The sequence below is a fragment of the Salvelinus namaycush genome, chromosome 1, assembly GCF_016432855.1.
Source record: "Salvelinus namaycush isolate Seneca chromosome 1, SaNama_1.0, whole genome shotgun sequence".
Taxonomy (NCBI): Eukaryota; Metazoa; Chordata; class Actinopteri; order Salmoniformes; family Salmonidae; genus Salvelinus; species Salvelinus namaycush.
This window is the reverse complement of record NC_052307.1, coordinates 31009751-31030367: the sequence shown is the minus strand read 5'-3', so window position 1 is coordinate 31030367 and position 20617 is coordinate 31009751. Positions and strand designations below refer to the sequence as shown.

At 42.9% G+C, this 20617-nt stretch overlaps 1 protein-coding gene across 1 annotated transcript in view; it reads right to left on the bottom strand.

Annotated features, from left to right (window-relative positions):
* Nucleotides 1-19480, bottom strand: part of LOC120033443 (clathrin heavy chain 1-like) — a 38124-nt gene extending 18644 nt beyond the window's left edge. Inside the window, exons 1-2 of the mRNA XM_038979842.1 lie at nt 19266-19480; nt 1750-1957 (exon numbers count right to left, since the gene is read on the bottom strand). Coding sequence (XP_038835770.1) covers nt 1750-1957; nt 19266-19307 — 250 coding nt within the window. The 5' untranslated portion in view covers nt 19308-19480. The remainder of the gene's footprint in view (nt 1-1749; nt 1958-19265) is intronic.
* Between the last annotated feature and the right edge of the window lie 1137 nt (nt 19481-20617).

Sequence of the window (20617 nt, the reverse complement as noted above, 5' to 3'; positions counted from 1 at the left end):
CCCAACAACAACAAAACATCCTTGACAGAACAATCCTTCTCCTCTGACTGCATTTTCGGCTTCAATTGCAGTTCTTACTTTCGCCACTAGGGGTAGTCAGACGATTGTTGTTGACATGTTGTGCTTGCAAGTTAGCTAGCAGTTCTCTTCTCAGCTGTTTGCATGTTTCTCACTGGCAATAAAAACAGATGATTGCCATAATTTTTTTTGTCATTACTGAATTATTTAATGTAACAAATCAAATCCAAACCAGTCTGTGAATGAATACCGTTATATTGTGTTTTATGGTTTACCGCCCAGCCCTAACACACACACACACACCTTCCAGTGTGTATGATATCTGATGATGCATACCACACACAGTCTACCAGCATACAACAGGTCATGCTAACATGTGTATGGTTCTCATAAAAGTATGTGAGGGTGTGTGTGGGGGGAGGGGGGGCAGTTTTGGGGAAACTCTGACTGAAACTGAAAAGTTCTAAATCTTGAGAGGTCACCGTCAGGGGGTGTGGGGGGGTTACCATGTGGGACAGTTACAATGTGTGGATTCAAATGTACAGAATCAAATGCTCCTCTGTCCACAAAACAGTCTCATTGATCCGGTTACTTGTCAGAAGTAACCAGAATACATGAGTTCAGTGGGTTAAGAAGGTGGTGAAGCTTTTATGAGAAGGGACATGATGACCAAAGACACCACGGACAGACGGACGGACGGACAGGCAGACAGACAGACAGGAACTCACCGTCTGAGAGGTGACAAGACAGAAAGCAAGGGAAAGAAAGCCATGAGTCAGTCCGAGAAAAAGAGGAAGAGAGAGATGAAGAAGGAGAGATAGGCAGACTTCGCGGCGAGAGAGGGAGAGGGAGGAGAGGGAGAGAGAGAAACACTCACCCTCTGATAGATGACAGAAAGCAAGGGGAAGAAAGCAAAGAGTCAGTCAAGGAAAAAACGAGGGGGAGAGAGAGGTAGAGAGAGTTGTGCAAAGCCTGAAGAGAAAGCATCAGAAGTAAGGCAAACCGATACAGACATCAAGGCTAAAGCGCTTGGGGCTCTAAGGGCTAGAAGCAGTGGCGGAAAATCAACTTACATGACCAATTTAGTACACTTCAGGCAATATGTCTGAGTGCACTGACTCCTGGTATTTATAGCACGGGAGGAAATAGTGCATTATAACAGATAGACCCAACACTTCTTTTGACAACTATGTTAACGCTGGAGTTACATAAACAGCAGTCCTGTGTGAATACTACGCACGTTAAAGCCGACACGCATCTACTGTTCTTAGGGAACTTTTCAGGAACAAATGAAGAAATAGGCTGCTCATATTGCGGTGTACTGTAGTAATGCTGCAATTACCATAGCAGCAGCATTGGATTAACAAGAAACGACTTAGTGAGTGCATTGTAACAGAGCGACTTAGTGAGTGCATTGTAACAGAGCGACTTAGTGAGTGCATTGTAACAGAGCGACTTAGTGAGTGCATTGTAACAGAGCGACTTAGTGAGTGCATTGTAACAGAGCGACTTAGTGAGTGCATTGTAACAGAGCGTTTTGGTTGTTGTTATTACACTGGTCGAATAAGGAGCCCAGGGAGGGTCGGTCAGGGAGCGGGGTCATAATGTGACTCCCAAATGGCACCCTATTCCCTACATAGTGCCCTATGGGCCCTGGTCATAAGTTGTGGGCTACATGGGCGAATTGGGTGCCACTTGGGAGGCAAGCGTAAGGTCGTGGTGGTACCCTACCTTTGAGGGCGATGACCTTGCTGGCAGGGTTCATGATGGCACTGTCAGCAGAGATGGGACGTCTGCTGGGGTTATTGGGGTCGGCCATGTCTATGATCACCACCTGGTTCTGCTCGCCCACCTTCTCCCGGATGCAGATGAACTTGTCAGACTCCATGGTCAGGTAGCTGAAACCAATGTTAGCCGGGTTCACCCCCAGGTTCTGCAGCTGAAACACACCGCAACACACACAGCCGTTTCAATGGATTGGGTATATTTTGACCTCTTTTGGGATAGTTGAAATGTGTGCCATTATTGCGCACATCAAATCAAATCTCCTAGAATTAGGGCCGACACTTCAAAACCTTATTCCTTATGATGTCATTTCTGACTTTCTTTTTTGCCTTTCATCAATGCGTTACTATGGGCTATAGTAGTAAAGCACACATTCAATATTTTATCAAATACTTTAAAAATATTTTTGGGGATACCTAAAGTGGTCCTAAAATTCTAAAACAAATAGCCTAGCTAAATGATCCTTGGTAGACTTTTAGAGGTTAATGATGGCCCCCAGTAAAAACATGTGTTGGGCCAGTGGATCTTGTCAGGTCAGTAACTTTTCAGTGCATTTTTTGCATTCCAGTTCAACATTTACCTGCTCTGTCGCAGTTTACCATTGCAAACCATTGATGACTACACCCGTACATGTCATATCATTTGTATTTGAGCAAAATTCTTGGCCGTTCATTCAAGCACCTACACACTTCCCGCAAGTCACTTCTCCAGCAGTAGCCGTCATGCGTTGATGCCTTCACACAGCACATGCAAGCTGTCCCGAGCAAAAAAGAAGCGCCCAGCAATCTACTCGCTGATCTTATTTATTTTAGGGAAAGGGATTTACAAAAGTTAACCTTCAATAGTAAAATAATAGCAATGTGCCGGACACTGTTGATAGTCTGCAAAAAGAAAGCTAAAAACAAAATACACCTATCATTCCTCTTGGCTAGCCTACTGTAGCCATGTCCATACCTCTTTTGCAACATTTATTAAAGGGGCAGCGTCCATTTTCAAATCTCAAAATGACATACTTTAAGAACAAAAATGAATGCAATTAATACAATTCTAAAGAATTGAGTAATGACTTACATTGCTAAATTATACTGCACAGCTTTTTAATACGTGTAATAACTACATTTTATTATTATGTTATATTAATAGCTGAATATAGAGAAAAAGCATTCCACCCTTTAAGAAATACACCATGTCAGGGCCAGTAGAAATGCTGCTGGTATTTACTGTGCTTTGATTGACGAACAGCAAGCTTGACTAGTTCATAAAAGGTGTCGAACTGACTGAATAAAGTCGATCTCATATATCCTGGCCATTCATAAAATCATACAACGTAGTTATATGTCCATGGTATCGATCCGGACAAGAAGTTTAGGGTGCCTATCAATCTTTGTTTTTGAAACCAGTGGACAGCCAGTGAAAAGTGTGCTCTTGCAACAGCTGCACAGTGCGGATCCCAGCCTGTGGAATAAAAGTGGGGCTTTTATTTCTCAATCTAAATAAAAAATCCAAAGGCCTAATGGACACATGCTCAAAACTCACACACTTGATATACTTAAAAAGGGGCAATCTGTAGTTGCTACATCCATTTTTGGACTTATATGATTCTTGAAGAATATAACTTATAAATGCCTCATGAGTTTAGTTCAATTGTCACACTCCATGAGAACCCAAAATATAAGCTTGTTTTTCTCCAATGTTTGTAAAAATTGTCAATGTAAACAAACACTGTATAGCCTCATAACATGGTTAAAACAATAATGTTGATATCATGGATGGTTAGTCCATCCATAGCTCGGTCTATTAACCTGAGAGTGGTTACATTTCTCCAGGCCCATTCCTTTAGCTTTTTACCAAAACAGTTTTTTTACCAAAACAGAGGTCCGTTTTGTTATTGTTTCATCTGTGGATTTGCCCTTTAAACAGCTGCATATTAGCAAGATATCAAAGTGTCACCAACAAAAAGTGAAATAATAGGCCTTTAGAAAATGCAGAACATGGCATTCATTTTTTCATTTTCACTTGTGCTCAAAGCATGCCATTCCATGAGCACAGCATATATTTTTCAACTCGAATCAATGAGCCCAATCAGTCCTCCATGACAACAAAATCATAAACAACAGAGTAGGGCTGGCTAATAAATCCTTAGTTTTGGTGTTATGCTCAGGTAAACAATTTGGCTAATCTATACTTCCATATTTTCAAGTCCTATTCTTGAAGATCAAGGGGTATAACATTTATTAGAATGACTGGAATTCTGATAAACTTTGTTTTTAAATGGAAATATATAATTTAAATTGTGTTATTATATGTAGTAGAAAGCGATGGTTTAGTTAGAAGAAGCCTACATAACCAACCCATAAAGTTAAATTTAACATCTATATATGGCCAGCTATGTAAACTTTAACATTGATTTATCCTTCTTCTAATTGACTATTAAGGGAAAAGTAATCAAAAAGTAACTGAATGTAATCAGATTACATTAGTTTGGGTAATCCAAAAGTAACATCGTTACAAATTTGGACAGGTAATTAGTAACTGTAACGGATTACATTTAGAAAGTAATCTACCCAACCCTGTCAGGAGACTACCGAATTGCAACCTACCCAACCCTGTCAGTAGCCTACCGAATTGCATCAGTACGAGAGCTGTTCATTTGGCCCCCAAATTTTCATACTGGAAGGCTTTTTGGCGATTATCTGCAGATAAATTATGAAAACAGTCTATGAAGATGGTGAACCCTCTTCACTGCAGGAACAATAGTTAGACTAGTGATGAGATAGCGTCACTCTGGTAAAAAATATGATAAAAGAAAACAGATTTAATTGTTTTAAAAGCTAATGATACTTACAGTACATGGTATTTTCAAAGATATTGATATCGGTCTACTGATTTAATTCAAAGTGCTGACAATGAAGTAGTCAACTGCTGCATTCTGAGTAGCAAAGCCAATGCTTAACACCTGCTTCATTCTTCAATCATAGCTGTATGTGGATAGCTGAGAAGGAAGCTTGAAGCCTGTGGAAGTCAGCAGACTTTTTTTTTAATTTAAACTTTATTTAACCAGGTAGGCTAGTTGAGAACAAGTTCTCATTTACAACTGCGACCTGGCCAAGATAAAGCAAAGCAGTGCGACACAAACAACAACACAGAGTTACACATAAACAAACATAAAGTCAATAATACAATAGAAAAAGTCTACATACAGTGTGTGCAAATGAGGTAGGATAAGGGAGGTAAGGCAATAAATAGGCCAGTGGCCAAATAATTACAATATAGCAATTAAAACACTGGAGTGATAGATGTGCAGAAGATGGGTGTGCAAGTAAAGATACTGGGGTGCAAAGGAGAAAAATAAATAAAATAAATAACAGTATGGGGATGAGGTAGTTGGATGGGCTATTTACAGATGGGCTATGTACAGGTGCAGTGATCATTGAGCTTCTCTGACAGCTGGTGCTTAAAGTTATTGAGGGCGATATGAGTCTCCAGCTTCAGTGATTTTTGCAGTTTGTTCCAGTCATTGGCAGCAGAGAACTGGAAGGAAAGGCGGCCAAAGGAGAAATTGGCTTTGGGTGTGACCAGTGAAATATACCTGCTGGAGCGCGTGCTACGGGTGGGTGCTGCTATGGTGACCAGTGAGCTGAGATAAGGCGGGGCTTTACCCAGCAAAGACTTATAGATGACCTGGAGCCAGTGGGTTTGGCGACGAATATGAAGCGAGGGCCAGCCAACGAGAGCATACAGGTCGCAGTGGTGGGTAGTATATGGGGCTTTGGTGACAAAACGGATGGCACTGTGATAGACTGCATCCAATTTGCTGAGTAGAGGGTTGGAGGCTATTTTGTAAAAGACATCGCCGAAGTCAAGGATCGGTAGGATAGTCAGTTTTACGAGGGTATGTTTGGCAGCATGAGTGAAGGATGCTTTGTTGTGAAATAGGAAGCCGATTCTAGGTTTCATTTTGGATTGGAGATGCTTAATGTGAGTCTGGAAGGAGAGTTTACAGTCTAACCAGACACCTAGGTATTTGTAAATGTCCACATATTCTAAGTCAGAACCGTCCTGAGTAGTGATGCTGGTCAGGCGGGCAGGTGTGGGCGGCAATCGGTTGAAGAGCATGCATTTAATTTTACTTGCATTTAAGAGCAGTTGGAGGCCACGGAAGGAGAGTTGTATGGCATTGAAGCTCGTCTGGAGGTTAGTTAACACAGTGTCCAAAGAAGGGCCAGAAGTATACAGAATGGTGTAGAGTTGGATCAGAGAATCACCAGCAGCAAGAACGACATCATTGATGTATACAGAGAAAAGAGTCAGCCCGAGAATTGAACTCTGTGGCACCCTCATAGAGACTGCCAGAGGTCCGGACAACAGGCCCTCCGATTTGGCACACTGAACTCTATCAGAGAAGTAGTTGGTGAACCAGGCGAGGCAATCATTTGAGAAACCAAGGCTGTTGAGTCTGTCAATAAGAATGTGGTGATTGACAGAGTCGAAAGCCTTGGCCAGGTCGATGAATACAGCTGCACAGTATTGTCTCTTATCGATGGCGGTTATGATATCGTTTAGGACCTTGAGCGTGGCTGAGGTGCACCCATGACCAGCTTGGAAATCAGATTGCATAGCGGAGAATGTACGGTGTGATTCGAAATGGTCGGTGATTTATTAACTTGGCTTTCGAAGACCTTAGGATAGATATAGGTCTGTAGCAGTTTGGGTCTAGAGTGTCTCCCCCTTTGAAAAGGGGGATGACCGCGGCAGCTTTCCAATCTTTGGGGATCTCAGACGCCACGAAAGAGAGGTTGAACAGGCTAGTAATAGGGGTTGCAACAATTTCGGTGGATAATTTTAGAAAGAGAGGGTCCAGATTGTCTAGCCTGGCTGATTTTTAGGGGTCCAGATTTTGCAAATCCTATCTGGATTTTGGTGAAGGAGAAATGGGGAGGCTTGGGCAAGTTGCTGTGGGGAGTGCAGGGCTGTTGACCGGGGTTGGGGTAGCCAGGTGGAAAGCATGGCCAGAAGTAGAAAAATGCTTATGGAAATTCTCAATTATAGTGAATTTATCAGTGGTGACAGTGTTTCCTAGCCTCAGTGCAGTGGGCAGCTGGGAGGAGGTGCTCTTTTTGGAGTTTGTGCTACAGGATGCAAATTTCTGTTTGAAAAAGTTAGCCTTTGCTTTCCTAACTGCCTGTATATATTGGTTCCTAACTTCCCTGAAAAGTTGCATATCTCGGGGGCTATTCGATGCTAATGCAGTACGCCACAGGATGTTTTTGTGCTGGTCAAGGGCAGTCAGGTCTGGAGTGAACCAGGGGATATATCTGTTCCTGGTTCAATTTTTTTTGAATGAGGCATGCTTATTTAAGATGGTGAGGAAAGCACTTTTAAAGAATAACCAGGCATCCTCTACTGATGGAATGAGGTCAATATCCTTCCAGGATACCCGGGCCAGGTCAATTAGAAAGGCCCGCTCGCTGAAGTGTTTTAGGGAGCGTTTGACAGTGATGAGGGGTGGTCGTTTGACCGCAGACTCATTACGGACGCAGGCAATGAGGCAGTGATCGCTGAGATCCTGGTTGAAGACAGCAGAGGTGTATTTGGAGGGCAGGTTGGTTAGGATGATATCTATGAGGGTGCCCATGTTTACGGATTTGGGGTTGTACCTGGTAGGTTCATTGAGAATTTGTGTGAGATTGAGGGCATCAAGCTTAGATTGTAGGATGGCCGGGGTGTTAAGCATGTCCCAGTTTAGGTCACCTAGCAGCACGAGCTCTGAAGATAGATGGGGGGCAATCAATTCACATATGGTGTCCAGGGCACAGCTGGGGGCAGAAGGTGGTCTATAGCAAGCGGCAACGGTGAGAGACTTGTATCTGGAAAGGTGGATCTTTAAAAGTAGAAGCTCAAATTGTTACATGATTCTTTAAAGGCCCAGTGAAGTCAAAATTGTTTTTTCCTATTTTATATCATATTGTACAATAACTGATGAAACTAACACTGTAAAAGTGTGAACGTTTGATCAGTGTAATTTCCTGATAGTTGCTGGATGAAAATATAATCTAGCATTAGAATGTACCACAGGTCACCAAAATAGAGCTTTTTAGGCAAACAAAAATCCATAACACCACCACCCCCCCCCCACCCCCCAGGGGAGTCTGGCTGGCTACTACATGTGCTTGTAGAAAACACTGAAACACCCAAAGAAGCAGTGAGATTTGCTGGAGTCGTTCCTCCATGAAAATAATTATAGGAAAAAACAAAGGCACCAGTTGCTGACATTTGCCTAAAGGTGGGGAAAACAGTTGGTACCAAAATCACTCCCTCTATTAAAAGAACTCCCGTTCTTGTCCAATTTTCTGAGGAGGATATTCTTAAATGTCATTTCCAAGAAGGTTAGGCGGTGGTGGCACCCATCACAGTCAGCCCATGGAAACAGTGTGGGCATACAGTAGCATACGGCAGGCAGACAGACAACAACAGGATATTAGGCTGACTCTGGAAAGCTATATTTTCAATGACAGCTGCTATTCATTTAGCTTTTACTGAGGCATTATACCATAACATGCAACAGTAGTTTCTGCTGCTTATTTAATTCAAATAACCCAACACTACGAAATACAAAACTGTACATAGTTTGTTTCATGAATCTCAGATGCCGAACACTAATACGGTACCTATGTAATTACCATGTTACGTTATTTCTAAGTAAATACCATGTAAACAGCAGCCTGTTTACATGGTTGATTCAGCACAGACCTCTGCTAGTGGGTTCACAGGGGCTTCCCGGAGTAGGCTGAGAATGTGCCCTGATCTCTAGTGTGCCTCCCAAATGGCACCCTATTCATTAGTGTGTGTAGGGCCCAGGGCCCTGGTCAAAAGTAGTGCACTATATAGGGAATGTGGTGCCAACTGGGACACAGCCCTGATCTAGAGTGTGATGTGATCTTCTCTCCCAGCAGGTCATCATTTTCAGAGAGACAGATCTCCACTGATTCTCAGTAGTAGATTATCTCTATCATTGAGCGCATCATTGTCCTAATGAGAAGAAGCCTCTTGCTCTGAAGATAACCAACCATGTTCAGTTTACAACCACAACATACTACCTGAAGGTTTTCAAACATTTTCAGTACTAGTATTCAGTGATACTGGCTAAATTCCAGGTGAAGTTGTTCTTGACCTTAGGCACAGATCTAGGATCACCTTGCCCTCCCCATACCCTAACCATGATGGGGGAAAAACACAAACTGACTCGTGTCTCTAGGTCTCCACTGGGCCTCACCCAGCTCTGTGAGGGGGTCAGGGGTTAGGATGGAGCACCAAATCAGACGATAACATCAGGGAGGAGAGGCCAAAAGAGGAGATATCTCCACTGGCTGCCAGAAATCTCTCAGGAGGAGGGATGATAGAGGGGGATAGAGAAGTAAAGGAAGAGTAACCAGTAAGCTGGGGGAATTGGGGAGGGGGGGGAGGGGCACTGTATTCAAGAATTCCTGGAATACAGTGCTTGTTTGAAGCCTGGGTTAGGGTGGGGTGGCTGAGTCACCGGAAGCACCCCCGTTCCTATACAGAACATTCCAGACTAAATCACTCGCAACCACAACCCAGGGTGTTTCTCAATATGCACACTACAGTGCTCCACACTCTTATGCCCTGAGTGTATTCTCCGAGGACGTTCTTATTAGTACGTTCTTGTGAGGACGAGAGTGTGGAGAACGCATAAAACATTACATTTGAGAAGCACTCGCACTCCATCTACTGTATTACCTCACGCTGTATCTCCCCATTCACTGAACCTTCTTTCAGCCAGGATAATGGCAAAAGAGACTAAACTAGACGTACACAAAGCAAACCTTTTTACTTAATAATTATCAGCTAGCTATAAGTCAATAGTAATCATCTAGCTAGCCAGCTGGTTTAACGGGCAAAAACAACCTAAAGCTAATGTTATGTGAGGTAGATGACTAGCTGTCAATTCTTTGTGGGTAGCTAGATAGTAAATCCAATAGGGCTAACTGGCTATGGTCATGCGATCTACCCACACGACAGCGGGTATTGTAGGCAGGTAAACATGTCAGAATTAGCACAGTATGTATTTATTAACGTATCAAGATAAATGGATTGTAGTCAGGCAACATATGAGATATGAACGGGCAACATTTCATTCGGAAGTCGGAGTTTATTTTCTCGCTTCAGCTGCAAAACAGCCACCATTGATTTCAATAACATTTTCCATCGTTTTTACACGGTTGCGTCTAGGCGTCACATTACGTCAACAATCCTGTAAATATTTGAAGTTGAAGCTTGCGTCGATGCATGCTTCGATAGGTGAACAAAAACAAAGTATGCACCCAAGAAGTGCCCTCCGTGCTCCGTTTCAAAAACTCTGACCATTGAATGCTCCAGTTTGCGTGCTCAGAGCACGGTAGTATGCAAATTGAGAAACACCCCCGGTGTCTTGACACACACTCAGTTTCCACAGCCCAGTGAGTGCACCTGCGCGCACACACACACACACACACGTTTTGTTCTTCTATCCTTGTGGGGACCTAAAATGTATTTCCATTCAAAATCCTATTTCACTCCTAACCTTATCCCAAAACCCTTACCCTAATTGTAACCCTAACGCTAAACCCTCAACTTAAAATAGCATTTGTCCACACGGGGACGTGGGAAATGTCCTAAAGAGGGAGCATTTCCTTGTTTTACTATCCTTGTGGGAACTTTTGGGGATTTTAGGTCCATACAGGGATTGAAGAACCAACCAACATACAGTCACACACACCACTCCTCCATGGACATTTGTGTTACAATTTCACATTCGATGCAGACCATGGTTATGAGTGTAATCCATCGCTGTTTGTTTAGCCTAAATCTAATTTATTAGTCACATGCGCCAAATACAACAAGTGTAGACTTTACCTTGAAATGCTTACTTACAAGCCCTTTCACAACAATGCAGTTAAAAATAAAATTAACAAATAGATAAAAAATAAAATATCCTCTGAGGCAGCAGGCCTACCTGCATGTGTATGTACAGTAGTGGCCAAAAGTTTTGAGAATGACACAAATATTAATTTTCACAAAGTCTGCTGCCTCAGTTTGTATGATGGCAACTTGCATATACTCCAGAATGTTATGAAGAGTGATCAGAATGAATTGTAATTTATTGCAAAGTCCCTCTTTGCCCCGGAAATGAACTGAATCCCCCCCCAAAAAAATTCCACTGCATTTCAGCCCTGCCACAAAATGACCAGCTGACATCATGTCAGTGATTCTCTCGTTAACACAGGTGTGAGTGTTGACGAGGACAAGGTTGGAGATCACTCTGTCACGCTGATTGAGTTCGAATAACAGACTGGAAGCTTCAAAAGGAGGGTGGTGCTTGGAATCAATGTTCTTCCTCTGTCAACCATGGTTACCTGCAAGGAAACACGTGCCGTCATCATTGCTTTGGACAAAAAGGGCTTCACAGGCAAGGATATTGCTGCCAGTAACATTGCACCTAAATCAACCATTTATCGGATCATCAAGAACTTCAAGGAGAGTGGTTCAATTGTTGTGAAGAACGCTTCAGGGCACCCAAGAAAGTCCAGCAAACGCCAGGACCGTTTCCGAAAGTTGATTCAGCTGCGGGATCGGGGCACCACCAGTACAGTGCTTGCTCAGGAATGGCAGCAGGCAGGTGTGAGTGCATCTGCACACACAGTGAGGTGAAGACGTTGGAGGATGGCCTGGTGTCAAGAAGGGCAGCAAAAAAAACACTTCTCTCCAGGAAAAACATCAGGGACAGACTGATATTCTGCAAAAGGTACAGGGATTGGACTGCTGAGGACTGGGGTAAAGTCATTTTCTGATGAATCCCCTTTCCGATTGTTTGGGGCATCCGGAAAAAAGCTTGTCCGGAGAAGACAAGGTGAGCGCTACCATCAGTCCTGTGTCATGCCAACAGTAAAGCATCCTGAGACCATTCATGTGTGGGGTTGCTTCTCAGCCAAGGGAGTGGGCTCACTCACAATTTTGCCTAAGAACACAGCCATGAATAAAGAATGGTACCAACACATCCTCCGAGAGCAACTTCTCCCAACCATCCAGGAACAGTTTGGTGACGAACAATGCCTTTTCCAGCATGATGGAGCACCCTGCCATAAGGCAAAAGTGATAACTAAGTGGCTCGGGGAACAAAACATCAATATTTTGGGTCCATGGCCAGGAAACTCCCCAGACCTTAATCCCATTGAGAACTTGTGGTCAATCCTCAAGAGGCGGGTGGACAAACAAAAACCCACAAATTCTGACAAACTCCAAGCATTGATTATGCAAGAATGGGCTGCCATCAGTCAGGATGTGGCCCAGAAGTTAATTGACAGCATGCCAGGGCGGATTGCAGAGGTCTTGAAAAAGAAGGGTCAACACTGCAAATATTGACTCTTTGCATCAACTTCATGTAATTGTCAATAAAAGCCTGTGACACTTATGAAATGCTTGTAATTATACTTCAGTATTCCATAGTAACATCTGACAAAAATATCTAAAGACACTGAGGCAGCAGACTTTGTGAAAATTAATATTTGTGTCATTCTCAAAACTTTTGGCCACGACTGTACTCTACTATTGTGTGTATTGTGTTAACTAGGAACACAGATCAGATGTGTTCGCTATATTCCTCTAGCTTTAATTATGTTTATGTAACCCCCCCACCAGTAGCTCCTTAGGGACTCCAACCCCTTTGCTGTAAAACGGTAAGGAGCTGTACCACGAGTTAAAGAGTGACTACTGTATGACAGTAAAACCATAGCTGTCAGTTTAATGTTAGCCATCTTCACCAACACCACTGTTGCTATAGTCATAACAATATAGGCTGACAATAACAGACTACAGTTTTAGGACGGCTCATTCCAGTTAGGTGCATTGTTTCAGCTGAGACTGTGGTGTGTGTGTGGGGGGGGGGGGTAGTATGCATCAATATGCCTGACTGACGGTACTCCAGCCATTAGACAGAGCAGTTCCAGGCAACAGTTCTCCTGCCAGAGGTGCTCTGCTGGGCCTGATGATCATGATCACCTCACTTCCCCTTCCTGCCTTGATGTGGTTTGCTGGGTTAAATGGGCCTGCTTACCGCATCTGTCTATTAATGGAGACAACAGCAACTGCCAAGAGCAGGAAGCTGGTCATCTGTTAGTAGTTTCAAGTTTTATTTGTCACATGCACAAGTACAGTGAAATGTTTAACTTGCAAGCCCTTCCCAACAACGCAGTATTCAATATAGTATAACAAACAAAAACACAAAATAAAATAAAAAAGAGAATTTGCAGGCTATATACAGGGTCAGTGCCAGTACCAAATGTACAATGTGCAGGGATACTGGAGTAGTTGAGATAGATACAGTATGTACACAGAGTGAGAAATTAACACCAGCCACCAGCCAAATGCTGGTAGATTTTGCCATTGGCTGGTAGAATGTCTATTTTTACCAGCCACATTAGCAGGTTGTCATAGAACATTTGGAAGCATTATTGTTTTCCAATCCAGAGCCCACATGTAAAAAAACAAACGTGTGTGTGTGTGTGTGTGTGTGTGTGTGTGTGTGTGTGTGTGTGTGTGTGTGTGTGTGTGTGTGTGTGTGTGTGTGTGTGTGTGGCAGTCTGGAAGAGAGAATCTCAACGCTACAGTGTTTTCTGTGATGCATCTTAATTCTTTATTTTATCCTGAAAAAAATGAGTCTGGTAATAAAATGGAGTGGCTGGTAAAACTTGGCCATCCGCCAGCCACTGCGGCTGTTAATTTCCCACTCTGTATGTACATATCTAGGCAGAGATTGGGAGAAAGTGACTGGTAGCAGGATTAATAATAATAATAAACAATATGGCAGCAGCATAAGTGGTAGTCTGCGTGGTAATGAGTGTGTGTGTGTATGTGTGTGTGTGGGTGTTAAGTGTGAGTGTGCACAAGAGTGTCAATGTAGGCGTGTGTGGGTAGAGAGCAGTAAGAGTGCATAGTCAGTGCATATAGTCCTTGGTGGGGGTGGGCAGCTATTGTCTATCTGTTTAAAAAGTATCATTGCTTGGGGTAGAAGTTGTCTCGGAGCCTGCTGGTCCGAGACCTGATACTCTGGTACCGCCTGCCGGACGGAAGCAGAGAGAATCTATGGCAGTGGTGGCTGGAGTCTTTGGCAATTTCTCGGGCCTTCCACAGACATCGCTTGGTGTGTATATCCTGAATGGCTGGGACCGTGATATGCTGGGCTGTCCTCACCACCCTCTGTGTAGAGTAATATCACAAAGCAGGGTGGACAGGCAACATGGACGGACTGGGACAAGAAATCGGCCCAGGCATTTCTAATACACTGGACAATTTTTTTCTCTCAAGTCCCTCATTAGCCAAATAATGATCCATACTTCTGCAGAAAAAAAGTATAAATAGACAAGCACACTGGGCTAAAGATGGACCAGCCCATCTGGCACTTGCCCGAATTGCCCCATATCCAATCCTTTTATGATTGGCTAAACCCCTTACAGGTATCTCCCTCTTACTAGGGCAGAGTCAGGCTGAGGCTAAATGACAGGGTATTAAACGTAGGTCTTCTGTGAGACTTATGACTGCATTAGCCCGCTGAGCTAAAGCAGAGGGTGGGTGCTTTTAGCAATATCTGCCCTACATAATGGAGAGCATAATTTGTCACAGACAGAGCCCCAGAATAATCATGAATCTGCTAGTAGACTAATGCACACACTGTACTGCACTGTAAATGAACTACCAAAGGGCATAGGTCAAGAATCCATTTACTCAGACACTCTTTCTCCCTCACACTAGAGGTCTTCACGGGTCCACCCAAACACCCGAGAGTGTCTGGGTCCAAAATGCAAACTTTTCCCTCGGTACAGGTCGGATCCTGTTTGATTGTCATCGGGTCTCGGGTCTATGTAACTACAGCTGATAGACCCGAATGGACCCGACCACAGCTCTGCACAGCCTATAGCATATTTATTTTACACTAACAAGGTGAATTTATTGACTTACAGAAGGCCGAGCCATAAACCCCTACAGTGCCTTCAGGAAGTATTCAAACCCCTTGACCTTTTCCACATTTTGCTGTGTTACAAATTGGGATTAAAATAGATGTCTTTCTTCTTTTTTTTTCTTTTTTTTAATACAATCTACACAAAATACTCTAATGTCAATGTGGAAGAATTTTAAAAATAAATGTAAGTGTAATGAAAAATAAAATACTAACATATCTTGATTAGATACCTATTCAACCCCAGAGTCAATACCTTTGGCAGCGAATACACCTGTGAGTCGTTTTGGGTAAGTCTCTAAGAGCTGTGCACACCTGGATTGTACAATATTTTCCCATAATAATTTTAAAAAACTCTTTACTAGACAGCCGCTTTCAAGTCTTGCCATCGATTTTCAAGTAGATTTAAGTCAAAACTAACTAGGCCACTCAGGAACATTCAATGTTGTCTTGGTAAGAATCTCCAGTGTATATTTGGCCTTGTGTTTTAGGTTATTGTCCTGCTGAAAAGTGAATTCATCTCCCAGTGTCTGTTGGAATGCAGACTGAACCAGGTTTTCCTCTAGGATTTTCTTTTTATAAAAACTACCTAGTCCTGGCCGATGACGAGCATATCCAAAATATGATACAGCCACCACCCATGCTTGAAAATATGAAGAGTGGTACTCAGTGATGTATATTCAGGACAAAAAGTTAATTTCTTTGCCACATTTTTTGCAGTATTACTTTAGTACCTTATTTGCAAACAGGATGCATGTTTGGAATATTTTCATTCTGTACAGACTTCCTTCTTTTCACTTTGTCATTTAGGTTATTATTGTGGAGTAACTACAATGTTGATCCATCCTCAGTTCTCTCCTATCACAGCCATTAAACTGTAACTGTTTTAAGGTCACCATTGGCCTCATGATGAAATCCCTGAGCGGTTTCCTTCCTCTCCGGCAACTGAGTTAGGAAGGACGCCTGTATCTTTGTAGTGACTGGATGTATTGATACACCATCCAAAGCTAAATTAATAAGTTTACCATGCACAAAGGGATAATCAGTGTCTGCTTTTTATTTATTTATTACCCATCTACTGTACCAATAGGTGCCGTTCTTTGTCAGGCATTGGAAAATCTCCCTGATCTTTGTGGTTGAATCTGTGTTTGAAATTCACTGCTCGAATGAGGGACCTGTGTGGGGTGGAGATGGGGTAATCATTCAAAAATCATATTAACCCCTATTATTGAACACAGTGTGTGTCCATGCAACGCATTATGCGACTTGTTAAGCACATTTTTAGGATTGCCATAGGAAAGGGGTTGAATACTTGACTCAAGACATTTCAGTTTAGAATTTTTTTCTAAACAAAATTCCACTTTAATATTGTGAGGTATTGTGTATAGATCAGTGGCACAAAATCTAGATTTTATACATTTTAAATTCAGGCTGTAACACAGCAAAATGTTGAAGAAGTCAAGGGGTGTGAATACTTCCTGAAGGCACTGTATTCATTAACGAGAAGAGCAACTTGGCTGATATTATTATTTTTTTTTTAATTTAACCTTTATTTACTAGGCAAGTCAGTTAAGAACAAATTCTTATTTACAATGACGCCCTACACCGGCCAAACCCGGACGACGCTGGGCCAATTGTGTGCCGCCCTATGGGACTCCAAAACACGGCCGGTTGTGATACAACCCGGACCAGTTAGGGTATGGGTCAGGTCTAGGTCTGATTGTTGTTGGGTCCATTTGGGTTCGGGTCTGATTGTCCTCGGGTCCATCCATGTCTGATTGTCCTTTTGGACCCGAGAAGACCTCTACCTCACACACGGCCTAGATTAGGGTCAGTCAGTCAAGCCTGGGAAAAAGGAGAATTACGCTAAACACAGTTTAGTGTTTAACTACATGTACAAGCCCACACAATGAGACACTGGCAATGCTTAATTAACAGTGTGTGTGTGTGAGGTGTGTGTAGGCCAATGTTTATTGAGGGTGCTCTGTTTATTCCTAGCCTTATACAATTGTGAAAAGACCAGCAGTGTAATAGTTCTATAGTCTTTTGTAGCTCAGTTGGTAGAGCATGGCGCTTGTAACGCCAGGGTAGTGGGTTCGATTCCCAGAATCACCCATGAGTAAAATGTATGAATGTATGAACGCATGACTAAGTTGTTTTGGATAAAAGCATCTGCTGAATGGCATATACACTACATGACCAAAAATATGTGGACATCTGCTTGTCAAACATCTCATTCCAAAATAATGAGCATTAATATGGAGTTGGTTCCCCCTATGCTGCTATAACAGCCTACATTCTTCTGGGAAGGCGTTCCACTAAAAGTTGGAACACTGCTGCGGGGACTTGCTTCCATTAAGCCACAAGAGCATTAGTGAGGTCGGGCACTGATGTTGGGCGATTAGGCCTGGCTCGCAGTCAGCGTTCCAATTCATCCCAAAGGTGAACGATGGGGTTGAGGTCAGGGCTCTGTCCAAGCCAGTCAAGTTCTTCCACACCGATCTCGACAAACCATTTCTGTATGCACCTCGCTTTGTACACAGGGGCATTGTCATGCTGAAACAGGAACAGGAAAGGGCATTCCCCAAAGATGAAAGCACAGAATCGTCTAGAATGTCATTCTATGCTGTCACATTAAGATTTCCCTTCACTGGAACTAAAGGGCCAAGCCCGAACCATGAAAAATAGCCCCAGACCATTATTCCTCCTCCAACAAATTTTTACAGTTGGCACTACGCAGTCAGGTAGGCAGCGTCCTCCAAACCCAGATTTGTCCATCGGACTGCCAGATGTTGAAGCATCACTTCCACTGGAAGCGCAGCATCACTCCAGAGAACGCGCTGCCATTGGACTCCAGAGTCCAATGGCAGTGAGCTTTACACTACTCTTGACGACGCTTGGCATTGCGCATGGTGATCTTAGGCTTGTGTGGGTCTGCTCGGCCATGGAAACCCATTTTCATGAAGCTCCCGACGGTTCTAACTAGCAGGGCAGAAATTTTACGAAATGACATGTTGGAAAGGTAGCATCCTACGACAGCCCCGTTGAAAGTCACTGAGCTCTTCAGTAAGGATATTCTACTGCCAATGTTGGTCTATAGAGATTGCATGGCTGTGTGTTCGATTTTATACACCTGTCAGCAATGGGTGTGGCAGAAATAGCCGAATCCACTAATTTGAAGGTGTCTCCACATACATAGTGCATTATAGTAGTTCTACATAGAGTTAAAACAACAAAGCCGGTCTCATCTGTGTCTACATGGCAGTGCATGTAAATCCATACCTAAACCCACCCATACTCTACTGTTCAATGCATAGAGGCTATAAATACCAATTCAGGAGAAAAAAAACAAAGCAACTTGAGGCCCAAAATCCTCAGTTTATTCCGGGCATTTTTCTCTCAGCTGGAGCCACCTAGAATCACAGAGGCCTACCATGCACAGCATACATGGGATAGGACTAAATGGATACACTATCAATTAATAGACATGCCTGATCAAATCTCAAATAATGGTGTGTTGCCTTTCAATGGATGCATTTGTAGGATTGGAGGGGGAACGAGCAGAGTAGGGCATGAACCAGCGCATCACAAGATACTTGCACTTTGGTCCCAAGAAACTGGGCCTAGGCAGTTACCAAAATTGACAACATTACCGCATTGAGGTGATCCATTACGCATATGGAGAGGTTTACTGGTGGGTTCTCCAACAAGGCCTACTAATTAAAAAATATGAAGCCATATAATCTAGCCACATCCTAAACACAGATAGTTTATATAACTGCATGCATTTATCTCAATTCTAACAATAGTTAATTGTGTAGGCCTATAGCTCATTAACTAACAGCCAATACCTTAATTATGCATATAAATCTTGCAACATAGCCTAAATAACCAATCGATTCAGATTGAGAACCATGACCAAAACCGTTATCACGAGATCTTGATTCTAGTTGAGTGGACAGCGCTATGATTTACGATCCGATTAACTTTCCTCTAACTCATTCTATCGAGGTAAAACTGTATACATTTGACACGTATTCGTTAAATCGGATGTGTCATGTAGGGTTAATTAACAATCTTGGCACTTCAGTGCCGCGATCACGGCATCAAAGTGTCAAAACACTGCGGTTTCGAGCTTTGAGTTGTGACAGCGACGTTTTTCCACTTGAACAGACTGCGGCGTGAATCACTGCCTGTGTTTTCGGGTCTGCAGTAAGCAGGCTATAGCCTCCCAGTACGATTTGACTGTTCAATTTCATCAAGTCATCATCTGCCCTGCACAAGCTAGCTAGGCCTGTGGCTATATTGAGCATTCTCCCTGCAGGCTACAGCCCCATGTACGATTCCATTTAAATGCGTAGTTGTGTTTCTACGTGCGGGCCTGGAAAGCTAAAGAACTGCGCGAAAATGCATCTGTACTGCGTTTTTTTTCGGGCTGTTAGAGTCTTCTTACCTGCAGATGTTCCTGAAATCGTATCGGCAGTATCTGGGCCATTCTTGAGGCTTTCTATGTTTCAAATGTCCGGAGAAAAGGAAAGGGGAAGGGGACACGAAGAGGAATGAATGTTGTATTGTATTAAAAGTCCCCAAAACGCCCCCAAAAGTAAAATACGATGTGCAATGACAGGGGTCTCGCCGGCTTGCGTTGATATCACCTGAATTCACTGCCTGCTCTCGTTCAGTAGCACCCAAACAACACTCCAGAACCAAAACTCTACGCTTCCGCTAAGTAAAATAGTCCAAAACATAATTACACTAGCTCTGGGAGATAACTCGTTTTATGAAGCTCTAATGTTGGTTACAGTATTATACAAAATAATACACTTGCTACTTATAAGCCCTACAGCTAACCAAGAGGATTTCCTCACAAATACCCTACCAATGCAGAACATTTTTTCGGATGTCCTCAATGTACCCCTCCGCTGCCCCTTCCCCTTCATTTTCCCTATGTCGAAATAAAGGCACGTGACAGGCGCCCACTCCCCTTCCGATTTCTGCAAACTCAAGTGCTGAGACGTTGGGAATATGCCTTTACCCCACCCTATGAAAAGTGTCTACTAGTGAGAAAATATGTTGGGATTGTAAAAGAGGAACTTAAATGATGTATTAGTCAAGGTAGGAGTAGGCATTTCGATGCACCTTCAATAACATATGCGCATATGTGTATGCGACCAATACAATTTGATTTGATTTATGCTATGTATGTGCACATACAGGTAACTTCTAAAATAATAGAAACACTTGAGTAAATGAGGTATAGAAAGTATATTGAAGCAGGTGCTTCCACACAGGTGTGGTTCTTGAGTTAATTAAGCAATTAACATCCCATGCCTAGGGTCATGTATAAAACTGCTGGGCATGCCATTATTTTGGCTGCCGTGGCTATTTCCTCATAGGATGACAATGCTCCCATGTGCAGGACACGAATGGTTTGATGAGCATGAAAACAATGTAAACTATATGCCATGGCCGTCTCAGTCACCAGTTCTCAACCCAATTGAACACTTATGGAAGATTCTGAAGAAACCCCTGAGAGCGTTTTCCACCAACATCAACAATTTCTCGTGGAAGAATGGTGTCACATCCCTCCAATAGAGTTCCAGACACTTGTACAATTCATGCCAAGGTGCATTGAAGCTGTTCTGGCTTGTGGTGACCCAACGCCTTATTGACACTTTATGTTGGTGTTTCCTTTATTTTGGCAGTTACCTGTAGTTTAGAACATCTACTCATTCAAGGGTTTTTCTTAATTTTACTATTTTCAACATCGTATAATAATAGTGAAGACATCAAAAATATTAAATA